Source organism: Equus caballus, chromosome 27 (genome assembly GCF_041296265.1).
Source record: "Equus caballus isolate H_3958 breed thoroughbred chromosome 27, TB-T2T, whole genome shotgun sequence".
In the NCBI taxonomy this organism is placed as follows: Eukaryota; Metazoa; Chordata; class Mammalia; order Perissodactyla; family Equidae; genus Equus; species Equus caballus.
This window is the reverse complement of record NC_091710.1, coordinates 22,982,176-23,001,766: the sequence shown is the minus strand read 5'-3', so window position 1 is coordinate 23,001,766 and position 19,591 is coordinate 22,982,176. Positions and strand designations below refer to the sequence as shown.

The window sequence follows — 19,591 nt, the reverse complement described above, 5'->3', positions numbered from 1 at the left end:
ACATTTACTGTTGATGATCATTTGGATTATTTAGTCATTTTAGCAATTATAAATAAAGCTGAATATCCATGTGCAGTTATATTCTTTCATTTTTCCTGGTAAATACTTAGAAATGGAATACCTGAGTCATATGGTAATTGTGAGTGTATAAAGTATTATGAAAGTGCCAGATTGTTTTCTAAAGCAGTTTGATCATTCCGCATTTTCACCAAGGATTAATAAGAGTGCCAGCTGCTCCATATTCTTGCCTATATTTGGTATTGTGTTTTCTCATTGTATCCATTCTTGTTAACCTGTATTGATGTCTCATTGAGGTTTTAATTTGCAGTTCCCTGGTAATTAAGGACGTTGAACATCTTTTCACATTCTTATGGTTCATTAATTTGGTTTCTCCTAAGTTCCTTACTAGAAATTTTGTTTAGTCTTGACATTTAAGACTATTCTGTAATTCAATTTTTTAAATAGGGGTCAAGATTCATTTTATTCCATATGGATAGCCAGTCTTCTAGCATAATTTGAAGGGATCACTGTTTAACCTTTCAAAGTCCTTCACATCGTTGTGGAAAATCAATTGGCCAATAGTACACAGGTTTACTTCTGATCTATTCTGTTCCACTGTTCTATATGTCTATACTTACACCAATAAAACAATGTGTATCTCTATAGCAGGGATCAGCAAACTATAACCCAAGCTATGGCCACCTGTTTTGTAAAAAATATTTTATTGGAACACAGCCGCACCATTTGTTTGTATACTGTCTATGCTGCTTCATGCTACACAGGGAGAGTGAAGTAGCTGCAACAGACCACATGCCCCACAAGCTTAAAATATTTACTATCTGGTCCTTTAAGAAAAAGTAATGTAGAGGCTGGCCTGGTGGCTAATGGTTAAGTTCCATGCACTCCTCTTGGGCAGCCCAAGGTTAGCAGGTTTGGATCCTGGGCGTGGATCTTGACACTCATCAAGCCACACTGTGGCGGCATCCCATGTATAAAAAATAGAGGAACATTGGCATAGATGTTAGCTCAGCAGCAATCTTCCTCAAGCGAAAAGAGGAGGACTGGCAACAGATGTTAGCACAGGGCCAATCTTCCTCACAAAAAGAAAGAACAGAAAAAAGAAAAAATAATGTAAGTACTCTATCTTATTCTTCTTTTTAAAGCTGTTTGACTATTCTAGGATATTTGCATCTCTTTATGAATTTGAGAACATACTGGAATTTTGATTGGGATTACACTAAATCCACAGATAAATTTCAGGAAAACGAACATCTTAATGATGTCAATTTCTTTCTCTCCTGTGACTTTGCTAGACCCTCTTATTAGTCCTGATAGCTCTGGTGGGGATCCTTTGGGATTTTCTACATACACAGTTAGATCACTAAAAATATAGGGTTACTTTTTCCTTTCAAAAGCGTGTGCCCTTGATTATTACTCTTTTTCCCGTTGCACTATCGAGGAACTCTAGTAAAATGTTGACTAGAACTAGTGAGGGCAAATGGCCTCGTGTTATTCCTAATCTTAGGGGCTATTTTAGTAAGCTCAGACTATAAAAAGTATGTCAGAGACTAGGTGGCTTAAACAACAAACATTTTATTTCTCACAGTTCGGGAGGCTGGGAAGTTCAAGAACGAGGAGCCAGTAGATACAGTAGCTGGTGAGAGCTCTCTTCCTAGTTTGCAGACGGCTGTCTTCTTGTGTGCTCTTGGGAGGAAGAGCAGAGAGAGATCTCCTGTCTCTTCCCTTTTTTATAAGAACATTAATCCCATCATGAGGGCCCCGTCCTTATGACCTAATCTAACCCTAATTATTTTCCCAAAACCCCACCTCCTAATACCATCGTATGGGGGGGTCAGGGTTTCAACATATGGATTTGGGGGGGACACAAGCATGCAGTCCACAACAGGGGCAAAACATTCAGTCACTTACATTCATTATGTTAGCTGTAGATGCTAACAGATGCTGTTTGCTAGATCAATGAAGTTTTCTATTCCTAGTTTTCATCATGAATGGGTGTTGAATTTTGCCAAATGATATTTCTGGACTATTTATCAATGATTCTGTGGTTTTCTACATAAATATGTTAAATTGTTTGATTCGATTCCTATTTTGCTATACTGATTGAAGTAATATTGCCTCAAAGTTCCACAGATACTATAGTCTCAGAATTCCTGAGAAAGTAAGAATGTTTTTATATAAAACGGCAACTTGACTAGGTTAAAAAAACTGTTGGGATGTTGTATACAGGCATACCTCATTTTATTGTGCTTTGCAGATATTGTGTTTTTTACAAGACCCTTCACCAGCAAAAAGATTACCACCTGCTGAAGGCTCTGATGATGGTTAGCATTTCTTATCAATTAGGTATTTTTTTAATTAAGGTATGTACATTGTTTTATAGACATAATGCTACTGTACACTTAATAGACTACAGAATAGTTTAAACATAACTTTATATGCATTGGGAAGTCAAAAAAATTGTCTCACTTTATTGTGATATTCTTTTCATTGCAGTGGTCTGGAACAAAACCCATGATATCTCCGAGGTATGCCTGTACCCCCTAGAGAAGCAATTCTCTATACAAGCCCCCAAGACAGACATGGTTGACTGTCTTACAAGCACTTCATTTGAGCAAAGGCTGAGTTTTCCTATCTTTGTAGGTGATTTCTGTGGAGGCCAAGGTGCCTATAAGATTATTCATTATACATTTATGAAGTCCAATATACTAACCACATTACATCTCAGTGTTGCCAGTTTTTATCAGGGTTTCTTGGGGCATCTTTCAAATTCAGAACTCCTTTACATGAACAAAGTTTTATTCTTAGTAACTTGTAATACTTTGGGTGCTATTTTATTCATGAAGGACAATTTTATTATTTTGAATTTCTCTTATCAACCTTTTACACTCTACTAGTCAGGGTTCCCCAGAGAAACAGAACCAACAGGATGTCTGTGTGTATATTTATACATTTATTTTAATTTACTATAATTAGATTTATTATAAGGAACTGGTTCACATGATTCTTGAGGGTAGGCCAGTGGGCAGGAGATCCAGGCAGAGCTGCTGCTGCACTTCCAGTCTGAAGGCAGCTGGCTGGAGAATCCTGTCTTACTTAAGGGAGGGTCAGTCCATTTGCTCTATTCAGGACATCAACCAATTGCATGAGATCCACTCACGTTATGGAGGACAATCTGCTTTACTCAAAGTCCACTGATTTAAATGTTAATCTGATTCAAAAACATCCTCACAGAAACACCCATCAAATTTGACCAACTATCTGGGCACTGTGGCGCAGCCAAATTGACACATAAAATTAACCATCACACGGTCTTAGGTGTTCTCTATCATAATTTTTATATCATTGCTTTCTCTGTTTCCTTAAACCTGACTATAATACTACAATTTGGGGTTTTAGCACGACGTTTATTCTATTATTCACTAGTTCTACTACCAATTTTTTTTTATTTTTAAAATAGCTTTATTTTTCTCTTACACTTATTTCCTGAGCACTTTCAGGGCTCTCCTAAACAGACTGTATAGAAGTAGACCATTAGACTACTAAAGAGCATATCTTTAGGGTCATATTACCTGGGTTTGAATTTTAATGGAGCAACTTACCAGAGAATTTCGTAGATTAATAATTTAAGCTCTCTAAATCTCTGTTTCCTGATCTGAAAAGAGGGATAATCGTACTAACTCTTAGAACTATTGAAAGAATTGAAAAGACAGGATATATGTAAAGCTTTTAGAACAATACATGGCACCTATGAGACAGTACATGAATATAAAATAATATCAGTATTGTTTTTTATTCACTTCGGATTTTGTATTTTTCCTATATTTTATATTTATGGTCATTCATATGGCTCATGTTTATTCCTTTCTGATTATTATTCTTATTTTAGAACACATGCAGTTCTCTCAAGTCAAACTTTTCTTGGAGAAACGGTGGGAATTAGTGACTATTATTATACTTTGGGGTATAAGGAATGGCCAGTTATCCAAGAATGATGCTAACTCCCTCTCCAAGAGAAGAGATGTCAGTGACAGGCAGCTGTCCAGGCTCAACTGTATCAAGGTGGGGACATACGCACTCTTTTCCCTTTATCACTGACTAGACTCAGATAATCTAGTGGGAGATTCTCAGGGGTCCTGAGTCAAGCTAGGAAGACAATCAACCAGGAGAGTTTCATCCAACTTGGTCTTTGCCTGAACAAGACATTAAACCAATGAGCGTTGGGGAACTGTTTGCTTCAAAATCAAGTGGGATTTGACCTAATATTGATTCTCATGAAGAATACAGTTTGGGGAGAACTGCGTACACAGTTGTTCCATTGTTTGATTTGGTTGAAAGTTCACTCTATTTGGAAAACATTCTTTGTGAATTTGGTTCTGATTGTGGCTGGCTACTATTTTCATTCAGGATGAGATTAGGGCCTTTTATTTTTCTGTTTAACTGTGGCTTGTTTATTTTACAGAATAAGAAGGACATTTTGCATTAGGGAGGAAAGAAATGATTTCTATTAAAAAAACTCAATTAAGTAGTTTTGGTTGGATACAGAATTATAGACTGAAAATTACTTTGCCTTATTTTAAGCAATTGTAGTATTGCCTTTCAACTCCCAGTATTGCTGCTGGAAAATTTCATGCCATTCTGCATCTTGAGCATATATAAGAAATCAGATTTTCTTATATCAGTCCAGAAATTCATCTTAAATAATTGAGAATTTTTCTTGTCTTGTCTTCAACTCAATTTTCTCTGTTTATTTGTACTGGAACCCCTATTTCTATCACCCATATTGTTATTTTAACTTCATTTCTTCTCTCTCAAACTTCCCTTTCATTTGTCTTTGTTCTTTACGTTTTGTGTGATTTCTGGAATTTTATCTTGTAAACTTTCTATTGAGTTTTTATTATCATACTTTTAATTCCCAAGAACTGTTACTTATCCGTTGAATGTTAGTTTTTAAACAGCACTCCATTCTTACTTTGCGGATGAAATATTTTCTCTTAGCTCTCTGAGGATATTGTCATTTTGTTTCCTTCACCCCCTATATTCTTTGGTACCTCAAACTTTAAAACTTTGATTTTTTTCATGTCTCCATCTTCCATATTACATTGTGTCATCATATATTTAGTGCACCTTCATATTAAGAATTGAGCGTTTAATAGCTTATTCCAACATGTATGATCATACATGTAGTTTCTGGGCTGCTGTCTTCACAGAGGGTAATTTCTCTAGGTGGTTGGTTGGGAAAACCTTGCTGTTAATATGGTTAGTTTTGATTCTTTGGCTGGTTTGATTGCCTCCTAGAGAGGAGTCTCTCCGATATATTTCTTAGAATATATAAGCCGGGTTTCCAATATCCAGTGTGCCAAGTTTAACTTAATTACCTTAGTTTCAGTATGATGATCTTCCCCTAGTGTGGAATACAATAGAACATCTGTGCCTAGTGCTCCTGTTTCACAGACCCCTCACCCCCCGCCAAAGTAAACAACCTTCGATTATCTATCAGTTTACAACAGAGACAATTGATTAGGAGAGGAAATCAGGATTTCTAAATACTTAACTTATTTTCAATCAATTCTCTTCTTAGGTCTACCTTTAAAGTTATTTCCTAAGGTATGTGAGCATGCAATTCCAGAAACACTGGACAGCACTGCACTAGGTACCAAGTTTCCAGAGGCGATCCCCATTGCCAGTTTAGGATTCAGCTTTTTAGGAGCTAAATCAGCTGTCTATTTGCTATTAAATTTCCATTGTTCTTATTCCTATCTTGTTCTATTAGTGTTTGTATGTTTACGCATTTTAAAAATCTCTTTTCATAGTAGTGGGGTTTAACGGAGGGGCAGGGGTAAATGCATACGTCCAACGTGCCGTTAAAAGGTAAGCCCTTTCTTGTATTTTGTTTGGTTTCTGTTCCATTTTTCAACTCTGCTTATAATGAAAGTGTTCACCTTGCTTGTAAGTTTATTCGTGTTTACTTTCAGAAATATAAAAATTTGCCAAAAATATGTTTTCATGTTACTTTTTTTCTGTTCTTTTAAAAAATCTGTTATATTGGAGGTATTCACTTTGTTTATTTGTGCCTGTAAAAGCACTAGTGCATGTGAGAACATGCTTACCTAAACTCAGAGATTTAAGTCTATCAGATTCAGGATGAAAAGCAATTATCAAGTTTCCCTATGAAAGATACACAATTCACAAACATGTACCACTACCCACCTATCTCCATTCCTGCAGTGACTTCCCGGGTTTTTTCTTAGGTTCTGAAATCTTTGTCTTTATTTTATTTCATTATTGCATTTTGTTTTGTACCCAAACTTTCCATAATTACTTCCAATATGTTGCTTCACTACATTAGAAAATGCGGTGAGCAAATATTATTATTAGTAGTAGCAATGTTATTGATCACTTACATTTCTCCATATACTATGCTAAGTAATTTCCATTTATAAACTTATTTAATCTTTGAAATATTGCATGAGTTAGCAATTATTTTTATTATTGGATTTTACAGATAAGAACATTTAAACACAGAAAGGTTATGTTATTTGCCCAGGTTCTTGTGGCTACAGCCGGACAGACTTGGATTTCAAACTAAGGCAGCTGGGACTGTCTGTTATCTGTATCTCTTCCAACCCCTCTCTTGTTGCTGATTCATTGGAGAGGGATGGCTTCAAGTGCGGGGTTATTTGTCTTTCTCAAAGCATATCCACCTCTTCAGGTTCTCCCTCTGCCACAGAAGAGTATTTATGGAATACTTTAAAGTTTTTAAATTTATGTTATAGTGCTCTATTTCAGCTGCAAAAATTGTCTTTACTTGTGTCCAATGTTGTATGGCAACATGCAGATAGTTTCCAGAGCTGGCATAAAGTTTGCGGGCACATCTTAGTTTTATTAAAAATAAAATTTTCGTCTCTATATATGGCTATATTTTATTGTTTTTACGAGATTCTGAAAGGGTAATTTTATTAATCTACATCTGAACCAACATCTTTGCCAAAATAAACAAAAGTAAATGAAAGCAAAAGTGAGATGGAGTTCATCATAAATTAAATTCTATTTTCACTTTTTACTATTTTTTTTTTTTGCTTCTCTTTAACATGACATTCAATTTTGATGAGAATATGTAGACAGAGATTCATTTATTTAGCCACTGGTGATAAAATGTAAAGTTGTATAAAATTTCTTAAGGAGGAACTTAGGAGATTATATATATATATACATACATCAAAAAGCCTTTGGAAATATGCCTACTTTTATATGCAAGCATTTATAAGCAAAGTATGATTGCTCAAAACTTGGGTACATTCATGCAGTTCATTTCTTGATTAAAGTAATAATGAAATATGTAAAATATGACATAATTTTACAAAATATATAAATTTCAAGTTTGTGCTTAGTATATATATTATATACCTATATGCTTATACATGGATATTTGCTCATATATACATATATATGCTTCATATATGCACACACACATATATAAATTAAAAACTATAAAAGAATATACATCCAAATAATTTCAATGGATAAAATGCATTTACCTCTAGAAAACAGAAAATATTTTCTTTACATATGTACATATTTAATATTTTAACACGTTAACCAATATTATCTAATTTAAAATAATAAGTGAAAATTATTTAATGATAAGTAAAAATGTACATATCCTCTTAATAGCAAAAAGAAAATTTCGAAGCAGCATATATGGTTAGATCATTTTTTGTTTTAAAAAAATCTGTACATTTATAAAGCTGCATTTATAACTAAGTATATTACAAAAACTGGAACAAATATTTGAAAATTCTAAGACAATTATCTCTAGACAACGAGCTCTGAAACAATTTCTTGCCTTTTACTACTTTTAAATTTGCTATTAAGATAACACTTTTTTACAAAAAAGTGTAATGACAAGGAAAATGCTGACAAAGTAATAATCAGCAGATTTGGGTAACATTATATTGGTAGGATATAAATTCAGTCACAATGCAACTATGTATACATGCTTAAAAATACTTGCAATTAGGGAATTGTGAGAATTTCTAAATTATATCTTTATATCTCTTACATTTTCTAAATATTATATGAATAAACATAAAATATGTTTTAAATAAACACCTTACAGGAGAAGGTATTAATATGATCAACATCAGTTTAAATTTGTTTTCCAAATGTAACACATCTCAATCTGAATAAGTTTATCAGAAGTAACACAAGCGAAGATCTCACAAAAGGGGTTACTTACTTCTGATTTCACAAAAATCCTGAAGGATTTATCTACCAATTCGGTCATAGGATAAGTTTCTTGTAAGGGAGGAAAAGAGATTTTATTATTCTTTATTCGATGAAGCATGTGCTCATATGTAGCCGCTGATCCCAGTGGTTCAATTCCATAACTGACATTCTCCAATTTCAATAATCCCCTGAATATTTAAATTAAAAAAGAAAAGAAAGAGTAATTAATATAGCTGTGCCACTGAGAAATGTAAGTCAACATTAAATAAAAACATTTTACAGAAATTTGACAGTGATCTTTGTGGTCTAATACCCAAGAATCATCCCATGTTACTTGGATTAACTTTCAGACCCAATTTTATACCGTCTTCTATTTATTACGGTATTTAGGAGACATTGTGGTTCTAGTGTGGCCAAGAAGTGTGAATATTCTTCAGACTAGTGGGAGGTTTTTCTGAATAAATTTTATGACTGCAAGCATGGTACAGAGACAGAGAGAATAGGAAAAATGATAAGAAGAGGAGGAGGAAAAGAAAGCATATGAGAAGAAAACAATCAAAGGCTATTTTTTTTATCTGTATTCTTTAAGAAGTTTTTAAACATTAAAGCTTACATAAGATTTTCAACCATGTACATCTCTGAAATATGCTGTTACCTGAGTCCAGAACAAGTGCTAAGTGTCACAACTGATTTTGGAACCTCTGCAGCATATCCTTGATAAAAGCAATGGCTCTAAACAGGAGTGTATAAAGATACATTCGTGAATGATTTGAAAATAAAATTTTCGGTTTTATCCTTACTTTGTAGACATCATGAAACATTCAGATTTAGCCATTATCATAATATTGTTCAACAGATATTCCTTTTTTTTTCTATCTACCTGCAATCTCTTCCTCTAAGCCTTCTTCTGCCTAAGAATAATCATGACTCCTATCCTCCCTCAAATAATTCTTGCTATAATTCTAAATTTTTGACAAACAACTTTCTTTTCTTTCTCAGCCACATTTCTTGAATGTACATTTATAACTGCTAACTCAGTGCAATTAGCAGTGTTAATTTGACTTCAACTGTGAACATTTCAATTGTTTTTTCTGTTCCCCAAAGGTATCTTAAATGACATTTCCTCATTTTATTTCTTTTTAGTATCTCACCATATTGATCACCCTAGTTCCACTCTCCTGCCCATGGACTCTTACAGCATTAGTCTTCCCAGAGTCTTCCCTAATATTCTTTTTCAGTGAATATTCCCTTCTCTGCCCTTAAGAGTCTGGTGATATCTAGAATCAGTCCTGTTCCTTTGTTAATCTGTGCTATGAGAGCTTTAGTATCATCACATTCTCTCCTATGCATTTGTTTATACGTTACTAGTTCCCAGATATATTTCCATTGCTAACTGTTCACTTTTTCTCCAACCAAGGCTTAACTCCTATCCCCCAACCACGGACAGTAGCAGAGCATACCCTGCTCCAAACCAAGCAACAGCAGCAGCCACCTCCACTTGCACTGGTGCCAGCAGACACTGTAGCTACAAGCTCATCACAAAAAGAGAGAATGTAAACCAGATCTCAAGCCTTTACCCAGCAACAGAGAGCAATTCAGTCTCCTGGTCTTGCACCCAGTGGGAGAAAATGATTCTCATGAGATAATTCCCAATGTCCCCAACTCCAAGCAGAAGGAAGTAGCCCAGTTAGGAACCTTCCTCACCCAGGGGCACTAGCAGAGATAGAGTGAGAAACACACTAACATCCACTGGAGGGAGAACAGCCAGATGAAATGCTTTCCAGCTCATGGGTCTTTCATCATGCAACCCCACCCAGCAATACAAGCTGGCCCAGGAAAGCACCTTTTATCACTAGAGGCTGCACCAGTGGAGATTCAGCAGGAGCTCCAGCAGAGCCAGAAGAATGAAGCGCAACACAATAATATTTAAAGACCCAAGAAAGCTAAACTGTCACTGAACAACAAACAAAACTAAAGCTAAACTTAAACTGTGTGACTGCCTCCGAAAATAGAAGATTTAAATGTCGAGGAAATAACTGAAAATCACACACTATGCCAAGAACCAAGAAAATCGCAACAAGAATGAGAAAAGACAACCAGCTGATCCCAATATTGAGATGAGCCACATGTTGGAACTATTAGACAAAGATTTTAAAGCAGCTGTGACAAAATTGCATAAATAAACAATTAAAAAGTATCTTGAAACAAATGAAAAAACAGAAAATCTCAGAAAAGAAATGGAAGCTATAAAAAACAAATAAAATATTAGACCTGAAGACTATAACAAACAAAACACAAACACACCAGATAGGCTCAAAAGTAGAGTGGAGACAACAAGGGATAGGATCAGTGAATTTGAGGACAGATCAACAGAATTTACTCAATATATAAAACAGAGAAAAATGAGCTAATAAAATACATAGAGCCCCAAGGACCTGTGGAACAATTACAGAATATATAAAAATGCATATCAGAATCCAAGAAGCAGAAAAGAAAGAATGTGGGGTTGAAAAGTATTCAAAGAATAGAGTCTGAAATTTCGGTCGGGAAGATGGTAGAGTAGGAAGCCTGGATCCCCTGTCCCCCAACAAACACACCAGTTCACAGACAAATTCCCTTTGTGAGAAATCAGAAACGAATTGAAAGGCTCATGCTCACCCTGAGAGAATGCAAAATCAGACTCACCAAAGCAGTAGGGAAATTTGGGACACCCTTTCACCAGAGACTGTCCAAGAGCACTGCCATATGATCAGAAAGAAACCCTCTACCTTCCCAGATCGACCCAGGAGAGGAAAAGGGCTTGTTCACATGTCCAGTGCCCCCATTTTTCTGAGGAGTATACCGAAACAACTAGCATCTGTGTCACCAGTCCTGGTGCTCTGATGGGTTTAGCACAGTCTAGCCGCCCAGAAAACAATGGAGGTGATGGCTTGTGCTAGTAGACACCATTGATCTGCACCCCCCTCCCTGCCCCCATACACCAGAGTGAATGGAAGAAAAATCCCAGCTCTCTGCTTCTCTCTGGGAAAGGAAAGGGTTGACCTGTGCATGGAGTACCCTATTACCAAAACGGTCCAAAGAACTAGCATCTGTCTCAGAAATCCTGGAGCACTGATGGATCTGGCACGGTTTAGCTGTCTGGGGGAGAATAAAGGCAGCAATTTGGAATAGTAAATGCCACTGATTCTCCCTCATTCCCAGCACAGAGAGAGTAGGAAAAACACAGATGCCTGCTTCTCCCCAATTCCTTGAAGACACAATTTGTCAAACCTCACACAAGAGGAAATAGACAATCTGAACAGGTCTGTATCTATTGGAGAAATTGAATCAAAAATTAACCTTTTCCTGCTCCAAAAAAGGGATAATCAATGAAGATGCATTTTTGTCGAAGGCAAAAAAGAAAGTAATTTTGTCCTAAAGTAAAATGATTGTTCCAGAATAAAAAAAACAAAAAGATAGGACAAAACCTAACTAGATATGAGAAGCTACAGAAGGTTTGTGGAAAAGAAATCTTGAGAAAGGAATTTTATGTGTGGTTAAACTCACTCTTCCCTCTTCGCATTCCCTGGCCATAAATACAACCTACTCCAAACCCTCAAACAACTTACCTGTAGCTTGCTACATTTGCTTGCCCTAAATTGCAATTCTCTGGCAATTCCCAAATAATTTCATCTTTTTGAGTTTGCCTCAGTTTACTTTGTTATTTAGGTCAACAAATATAACAGAAGGATAAGTAAAAACTACATAGATATGTGGAAATTAAGCAACACACACTTGATCAACAATAGAATCAAAGGAAAAGTCAAAAGGAAATTACAAAATGTCTCAAGACAAATGAAAGAGGAAACACAACATACCAGATTTATGGGATCTAGTGAAAGCAGAGCTAAGAGTAAGTTTATAGCTGTAAATTAAAGAAGAAGAAAATCTCAAATTGACACACTAATTTCCCACTCCGAAGAGCTAGAAAAAGAAGAACTAAGCTCAAAGTAGCAAAAAGAAGGAAATAAAGATTAGAGCAGAAATAAAATAGAAAGCAGAAAAAATCATGAAATTAGAGTTGGTTTTTTGAAAAGATAAAATCGTCAAACCCCTAGCTAGGCTAAGAAAAAGAGAGAAGACTCAAATAAATAAAATCATAAATAAAAGCAGAGACATTACAAGTGATGTCACAGAAATAAAAAGGATCAAAGAGAACACAATGAACAATTCTATGCCAACAACTGGATACCGTAGAAAATGGGTAAATTTCTAGAAACATACAACCTACCAAGACTGAATCATGAAGAAACAGAAAATATGAACAGACTTAAAAACAACTACTATGGAGACTGAATAAGTAACCAGAAACCTTCCAAGAAAGAAAAGCCCAACACCAAATGGCTTCACTGGTGAATTATACCAAACATTTAAGGAAGAATTAACAGCAATCCTTCACACACTCTTCCAAAAAGTTGAAGAGGAAGGAACACTTCCAAACTTGTTTTACAAGGCTAGCATTACCCTGATACAAAAGCCACACAAACTGTCCATAAGGAAAGAAAACTACAAGCCAATATTCCTCATGAATTTAGACATGAAATTTCTCAAGAAAACCGCAGTAAACCAAATCCAGTGTAAGCCAGCAAATTACAATGATCATACATTTTGATGAAATTAAATTATCCCTGAATGCAAGGATGGTTCAAGTCACAAAAATCAATAAATGTGATAAAGTCACATTAATAATATAAAGAATAAAAATCACATGATCATCTCAATATATGCAGAGAATTAGATAAAAGTCAACATGCCTTCATAATAAAAACTCTCAACAAATTAGGAATAGAAGGAAATTATCTCAACATAGTAATGGCCATATATGAAAATCCACAGCTAATATGATATTCAACAGTGAAAAACTGAAAACTTTTCCTCTAAGATAAGGAAAGGCAGGAATGCCCACTTTCTCGACTTCTGTTCAACCCAGGACTGGAAATTCATGCCAGAGCAATGAGACAAGAAAAAAATAATAATAAAAGGCATCCAAATCAGAAAGGAAGGAGTAAAATTGTCTTTGTTTGCAGATGACATGATCTCATATATAGAAGAGACTACAGACTTCACAAAAAGCATTAGAACTAATAAATTTAGTAAAGTTGCAGGTTACAAAATAAACATACAAAAATTGGCTGCATTTTTGTACTGACAATGAACTGTATGAAATGGAAATTAAGAAAACAATTCCACTTATAATGGCACACAAAACAAAAAAATACCTATGACCAAATTTAACCAAGGAGGTAAAAGACCTGTATTCTAAAAACTGCAAAACACTGATGAAAGAAGTTAAATAGGACACAAGCAAATGGAAAGACTTCTTGTGCTTAGGGATTGGAAGACTTAACATTGGTAAAATTGTTGAACAGAAGACAAACAGGTATAGGGCGAATAGGTATATGAAAATATATTCATTATCACTAGTCATCAGGGAAATGCAAATCAACACCACAATGAGATACCACCTCACACTTGTCAGGTTGGCTATCATCATATAAACAAAAACAAATGTTGGCAAGTATGTGGAGAAACTGCAACTGTTGTACACTGTTAATGGGAATACAATATGGTACAGTTGCTATGGAAAATAGCATGTAGGTTTTCTAAAAATTAAAAATGTAACTACCATATGATCCAGCAATGTCACTTCTGCATAGTTATCCAAAATAATTAAAATCAGGTTCTCAGGAAGATATTGGCACTCCTATATTCATTGCAGCACTATCCACAATAGCTAAGATGTGGAAACAACCTAAATGTCCATCAACAGATGAGTGAATAAAGAAAATGTAGTATATACATTCAATAAAATACTATTCCATCTCAAAAAAGAAATAAATTCTTCAATATGTAAAAACGTGGATGAACCCTGAGAGCATTATGCTAAGTGAAATAAGCCAATCACAGAAAGACAAATACTGCATGATTCCATTTATATGAGGTATCTAAAATAATCGAATTCATACCATCAAAGAATGGAATGATGTTTTCCAGGCGCCAGGAGGAAGGGGAAATGTGGAGTTACTAATTAATGGGCATAAAGTTTCAGTTAAGCAAGATAAATAAGCTCTAGGATCATCAATGAAACATCATACCTACAGTCAACAATAATGTCATGTATAACTGAAATTTATTAAAAGAGTAGAATTCACTCTGTTTTTACCACAATAAAAATCATATAAACAAAAATTAAGAAAAAAGAAAGAATGGCTGAAAACTTCACAAAATTGATGAATGACATAAACTTTAGATTCCAGAAGCTGAGCAAACTCCAAATGGAATGAACCCAAAGTAACCCAAAACAAGAAACATCATTATTAAAAGATAAACAAGAAAAATATCTTCAGAGTAATCAGAAAGCAATGTCACATAACCTACAGGGGAATACAAATTTGAATGATAGCAGATTTCTCATCTGAAGTCATGAAATCTTGATAGAAATGCCACAGCAATGTTTAAGGAGTGAAATAAAAGTACAAACATGAATTCTGTATCTGGCAAATTTATCCTTTAAGAATGAAGGAAAAAGAGGCACTTTCTCAAACAAAGGAAAACTAAGAGATTTTGTCACTAGTACACACATCCTTAAAGAATGACAAAAAGAAACTCCAAAAAACAAAGGTAACAGTTAGACAAGAATGCTTGGATCATCATAAGGAATTGGGAAAAACCTAATGGATTAAAATAGAGGTAAATATAATGGACTATCTTTGCCCTCATGAGTTTCTCAAATCATATTTGGTGGTTGAAACAAAAATCACATAATATCATGTGATGCTTAGTGTATGTAGAGAAATATTTAAGCAATTATATTTAGCAAGTGCAGAGCATAAAGGAATCTCAGTGGAAGTAGAGTTTCAATATTTCACTCGAAGTAGTAAACATTCCACAATAGTAGGCTATTATAAGTCATATATACATATATATACATACATATAGTAATACCTAGAGCAAACAGTAAGGAAACTACAATGAGGAAAATACTTAAAAATACTATAAATAAATCATGATGTAATCCTAAAAATGTTCAAGTAACCCAGAAGAGGGCAAGAAGAGAGTAACAAAGGAACGAGAAACACAGAAAAAAGAAACAGAAAAGCATATATTTTATAGCAGACAGAAAGCACTTGCACATCAATAATTACTTTAAATGTAAACGGTCTAAAAACACCAAGTAAAATACTCAGTGCCAGGGTAGACGGGAGAAAAACAACACACAGGAAAAAAACAACAAACTATGACCCACTAAATACGTTCTATAAGAAACTCACTTGAAACATAACAACACAGGTGCACTGAACTTAAAAGGATGTAAAAATAGATATCATGCACATGTTCATAAAAATAAAGCAGACTGGCTTTAGTAATATCAGATAGAGTGGACTTAAAGCAAAGAAATCTACTAGGGGCAAAGAGAGCTATTACATAATCATAAAAGTATCAACCCATCAGGAAGACACAGCAATCCTAAATGTACAGGCATCAAACAACACAGATTCAAACTACATGAAGCAAACACTAATACAGCTGAAAGAGAAAGACAAAAAACCACAAGAATAAATGAGGAGTTCAACACACCCCACTCGGTTATTGATAGTACTAGACAGAAAATCAACAAAACATAGAACAGAAAAACAGCATCAATCAACATGATCTACACGACACTTATGGAAGACTCCACCCAACAATAGCAGAATACACATTGTTTTCAAGCATCTCAGGACATTTACCTACACACACAATGTACTGACTCATAAAGAAAACCATCACAAATTTACAGGAGCTGAAATCACACATGGTATATCCTCTAACCATAGTGGAATCAAACTAGAAATCAAGAGACAGACGAGGAAAAATCTCCAAACATTTAGAAATTAATTAACACACTTTGAAAAATTCCATATGTCTAACAGGAAGCCTCAAAATAAATTTTAACAATATGTATAAATGTATTTAAATGAAAATACAACATTTTGTTGTAGGATGCAGCTAAAGAGTGCTGAGAAGGAATTTTTTACAATATAAAAGAAGACAGGTCACAGACTGATAATAAAAGTTTTTCCTCAACTAACTAGACAAAGAAGAGCAAAGTAAACCCAAAGCAATGTAGAAGGGAGAAAAATAATAACCATAAGGGTAAAATACTAAGAAATCGAAAATAAGAAAATGGTAAAGAAAATCAAAGCAAGAAAAAGCTGGTTCTTTGATAAATTCAATAAACTGAAAAATCCCCAGCAAGATTGACAAAGAAGAAAAGAGAAGACAGAAATCATCAATGTCAGAAATGAAACAGCACATCACCATAGCTCTTGTACTCATTAAAGGGATAATACGAGCTATGATGAAATTATACTCATAAACTCCACAAGTGATATAAAATAGACCAATTCCTTAAAAATCACAAACTGTCAAAATAATACATAAGAAACAGATAAAATATGCCTATAACTATTAAATAAATTGAATTGGTAATTAAAAAGCTCCCACATACAAAAAAATCCCCAAGCCCAGAGGCTTCACTGAAGAATTTTACCAAACATCTTAAGAAGTAATATGTATTTTACATGTCTTCCAGAAAATAGAAGAGAAGATATTTCCCAATTTATTGTATGAAGCCAGTATTACTCTAATACAAAAACTAGACAAAGTCAAGATGAAAAAAGAACCATAGACCAACATCTCTCATGAAATTTGACAAAAAAAAAATATCCTCAAGAAATTATTAGCACATCAAATTCAGCCATGAATTTAAAAAAAGTTATACACCAGGACCAAGCTGCAGCTTTTCTAGGTATGCAAAACTGTTTCAATGTTTGAAAATCAAGCAATGCAAGCCACCATATCATAATAGGCTAAAATATCAAATGATGCAGAAAAGGCATTTGATAGAATTAAAAACACACCCCTTGATGAAAAAAAAAAAAAACCAACAATTTAGCAATCCAGAAATAGAGAATTTCCTCAACTTTATAAAGAATATATTTTTAAAAATCTACAGCTGGGGCTGGTCCAGTGGCACAGTGGTTAGGTTTGCACCTTCCACTTCGGTGGCCAGAGGTCCACTGGTTCAGATCCCGGGTGTGTACCTACACACTGCTTGTAGAGCCATGCTGTGGCAGGCATCCCATATATAAAGTAGAGGAAGATAGGTACAGATATTAGCTCAGGGCCAGTCTTCCTTAGCAAGAGAGAGTAGGATTGGAGGCAGATGTTAGCTCAGGGCTAATCTTCCTCAAAAAAAAAAAAAGTACAGCTAACAGTATCCTTAACGGTGAAAGACTAACTACTTCATCCCTAAGATTGGGAACAACATGAGGATGTCTCCCCTTACTATTGTTATTCAACACAGCACTGGAAGTTGTAGCAAGCACAGTAAGGCAAAGCAAGGAGAAAAAGAAGAAAGACTGAAAAGGAAGAAATAAGTGTCCATATTTGTAAGACATCTCAAGAAATCTATCCAATAAAACCCCAAAAAACCTGGGGCCAGCCCAATGGCATAGAGAGCCTGGGGTTTGCAGGTTCAGATCCCAGGTGCAGACCTCCACACCACTCATCAAGCCATGCTGTGACAGCATCCCACAAACAAAATAGATTGGCATAGGTGTTAGCTCAGGGCCAATCTTCCTCATCAAAAAAAAAAAAAACAAAACAAAAAACCCTGGGGCCGGCCCAGTGGAGCAGCAGTTAAGTCTGCACGTTCTGCTTCTTGGCGGCCCGGGGTTTGCCAGTTCCGATCCCAGGTGCGGACATGGCACCACTGGCAAAAGCCATGCTGTGGTAGGCATCCCACATATAAAGCAGAGGAAGATGGGCACAGATGTTAGCTCAGGGCCAGTCTTCCTCAGCAAAAAGAGGAGGATTGGCAGCAGATGTTAGCTCAGGGCTAATCTTCCCCAAAAAAACAACCTTCATAGATTTAATGTGACTTCAGCAAGGTTGTAGGATACAAGAGCAACACAAACAAATAAATTTTGTTTCTAGATAACAAATGTGGAAACTGAAATTAAAATACAATACCATTTAAAATTTCTCCAGAGAAAATGAAATACTTCAGTGTCATCCTGAAGAAATATATACAGGATCTGAATGGTAAAATTACAAAATGCTAATGAAGGACATTAAAAAATAGACCAAATAAATGGAGATACTGCATTCATGGATTGGAAGAATCAACAGAATAAAGATGTCAATTCTCCCCAAATTGATCTGTAGGTTCAACACAATGTCTATCACAATCCTATCAAGGTTGTTTGTATACATAGAGTAGTTTAGTATAAAGCTTATATGAAAAAGCAAAATATCCATAGTTTAAACGTCTTGAGAAAGAAGTATAACACGGTAGGAATCACTGTAGTCTGCATAAAGGCTTAATATGCAGGTAAACTAAAGAAGACAGCATGACAGTAGCAGAAGGATAGACACAGAGAAGAAGTGAACAAAACAAAGAACTCAGAAATACATCCACACAAATATGCCCCACTGACTTTTTGACAAATATGCAAGAGAAGTTCAGTGCAGAAGGATACTATTTTCTATAAATGGTGTTGGAACAATTACACATCCTTAGTCAAAAGAAAAGCTTTGATCCAAATCTCACTCCTTATATAAAATTATGTCAAAGTGAAAATACAATTAAATGTAAGTAAAACTGTAAAACTTTTAGAAGAATCTTGTGGACGTAGCAATACATAGAGTTCTTAGGTTTGATACCCAAACCACCATTCATAAAAGGAAAAGGTGATAAATTAACTCTCATCAAAATTACAAATTTCTGATCAATGAGAGATTTTATGAAAAGGATGAAAAGACAGCTTACACACTGGGAGAAAATATTTGCAAACCACATATCTGGCAAAGGACTTGTGTTTACAACATAAAAATTGCTCAAGAACCAACAGTAAAAAAAAACAACCAATCCAATCAGAAAATGGGTAAAAGACATTAGTAGACATTTCACAAAAGGTGACAAACAAGCACATGGAAATATGTTCAACATCATTAGTCATTAGAGAAAGCGAATCAGAATTACATGAGCTATCACTACACATCGATAACTATGCCTAAAAAAAAAATTAAATAGTGATAACACCAAACGGTGGCAAGAATGCAGACACTCTTTCTCTCTCATACACTGCCAGTGGAAATGTCAAATGGTACAGTCACTCTGGAAAGTAATTTTGTAATTTCTTCTAAAAAATAAGTATACACTTACCATATGACCTGGCAATCATATTCCTGGGCATGTATCACAGAAAAGCAAAAATTTATATTCATGCAACATATTGTACACGAACGCTCATAAAAG

General features: G+C 34.9%; 1 protein-coding gene across 6 annotated transcripts in view; it reads right to left on the bottom strand.

Annotated features, from left to right (window-relative positions):
• The window catches only part of LOC100056890 (A disintegrin and metallopeptidase domain 3), a 98,066-nt gene that overhangs the window by 58,621 nt on the left and 19,854 nt on the right, over positions 1–19,591 (bottom strand). For 4 of the 6 annotated variants that reach the window (XM_014736540.3, XM_023630464.2, XM_070252938.1 and 1 more), the window contains exons 5-6: positions 8,903–8,979; positions 8,258–8,435 (exon numbers count right to left, since the gene is read on the bottom strand). In XM_014736540.3, the coding sequence (XP_014592026.2) occupies positions 8,258–8,435; positions 8,903–8,979 (255 nt within the window). The remainder of the gene's footprint in view (positions 1–8,257; positions 8,436–8,902; positions 8,980–19,591) is intronic. The other 2 variants (XM_070252939.1, XM_070252940.1) reach the window with 1 other exon arrangement.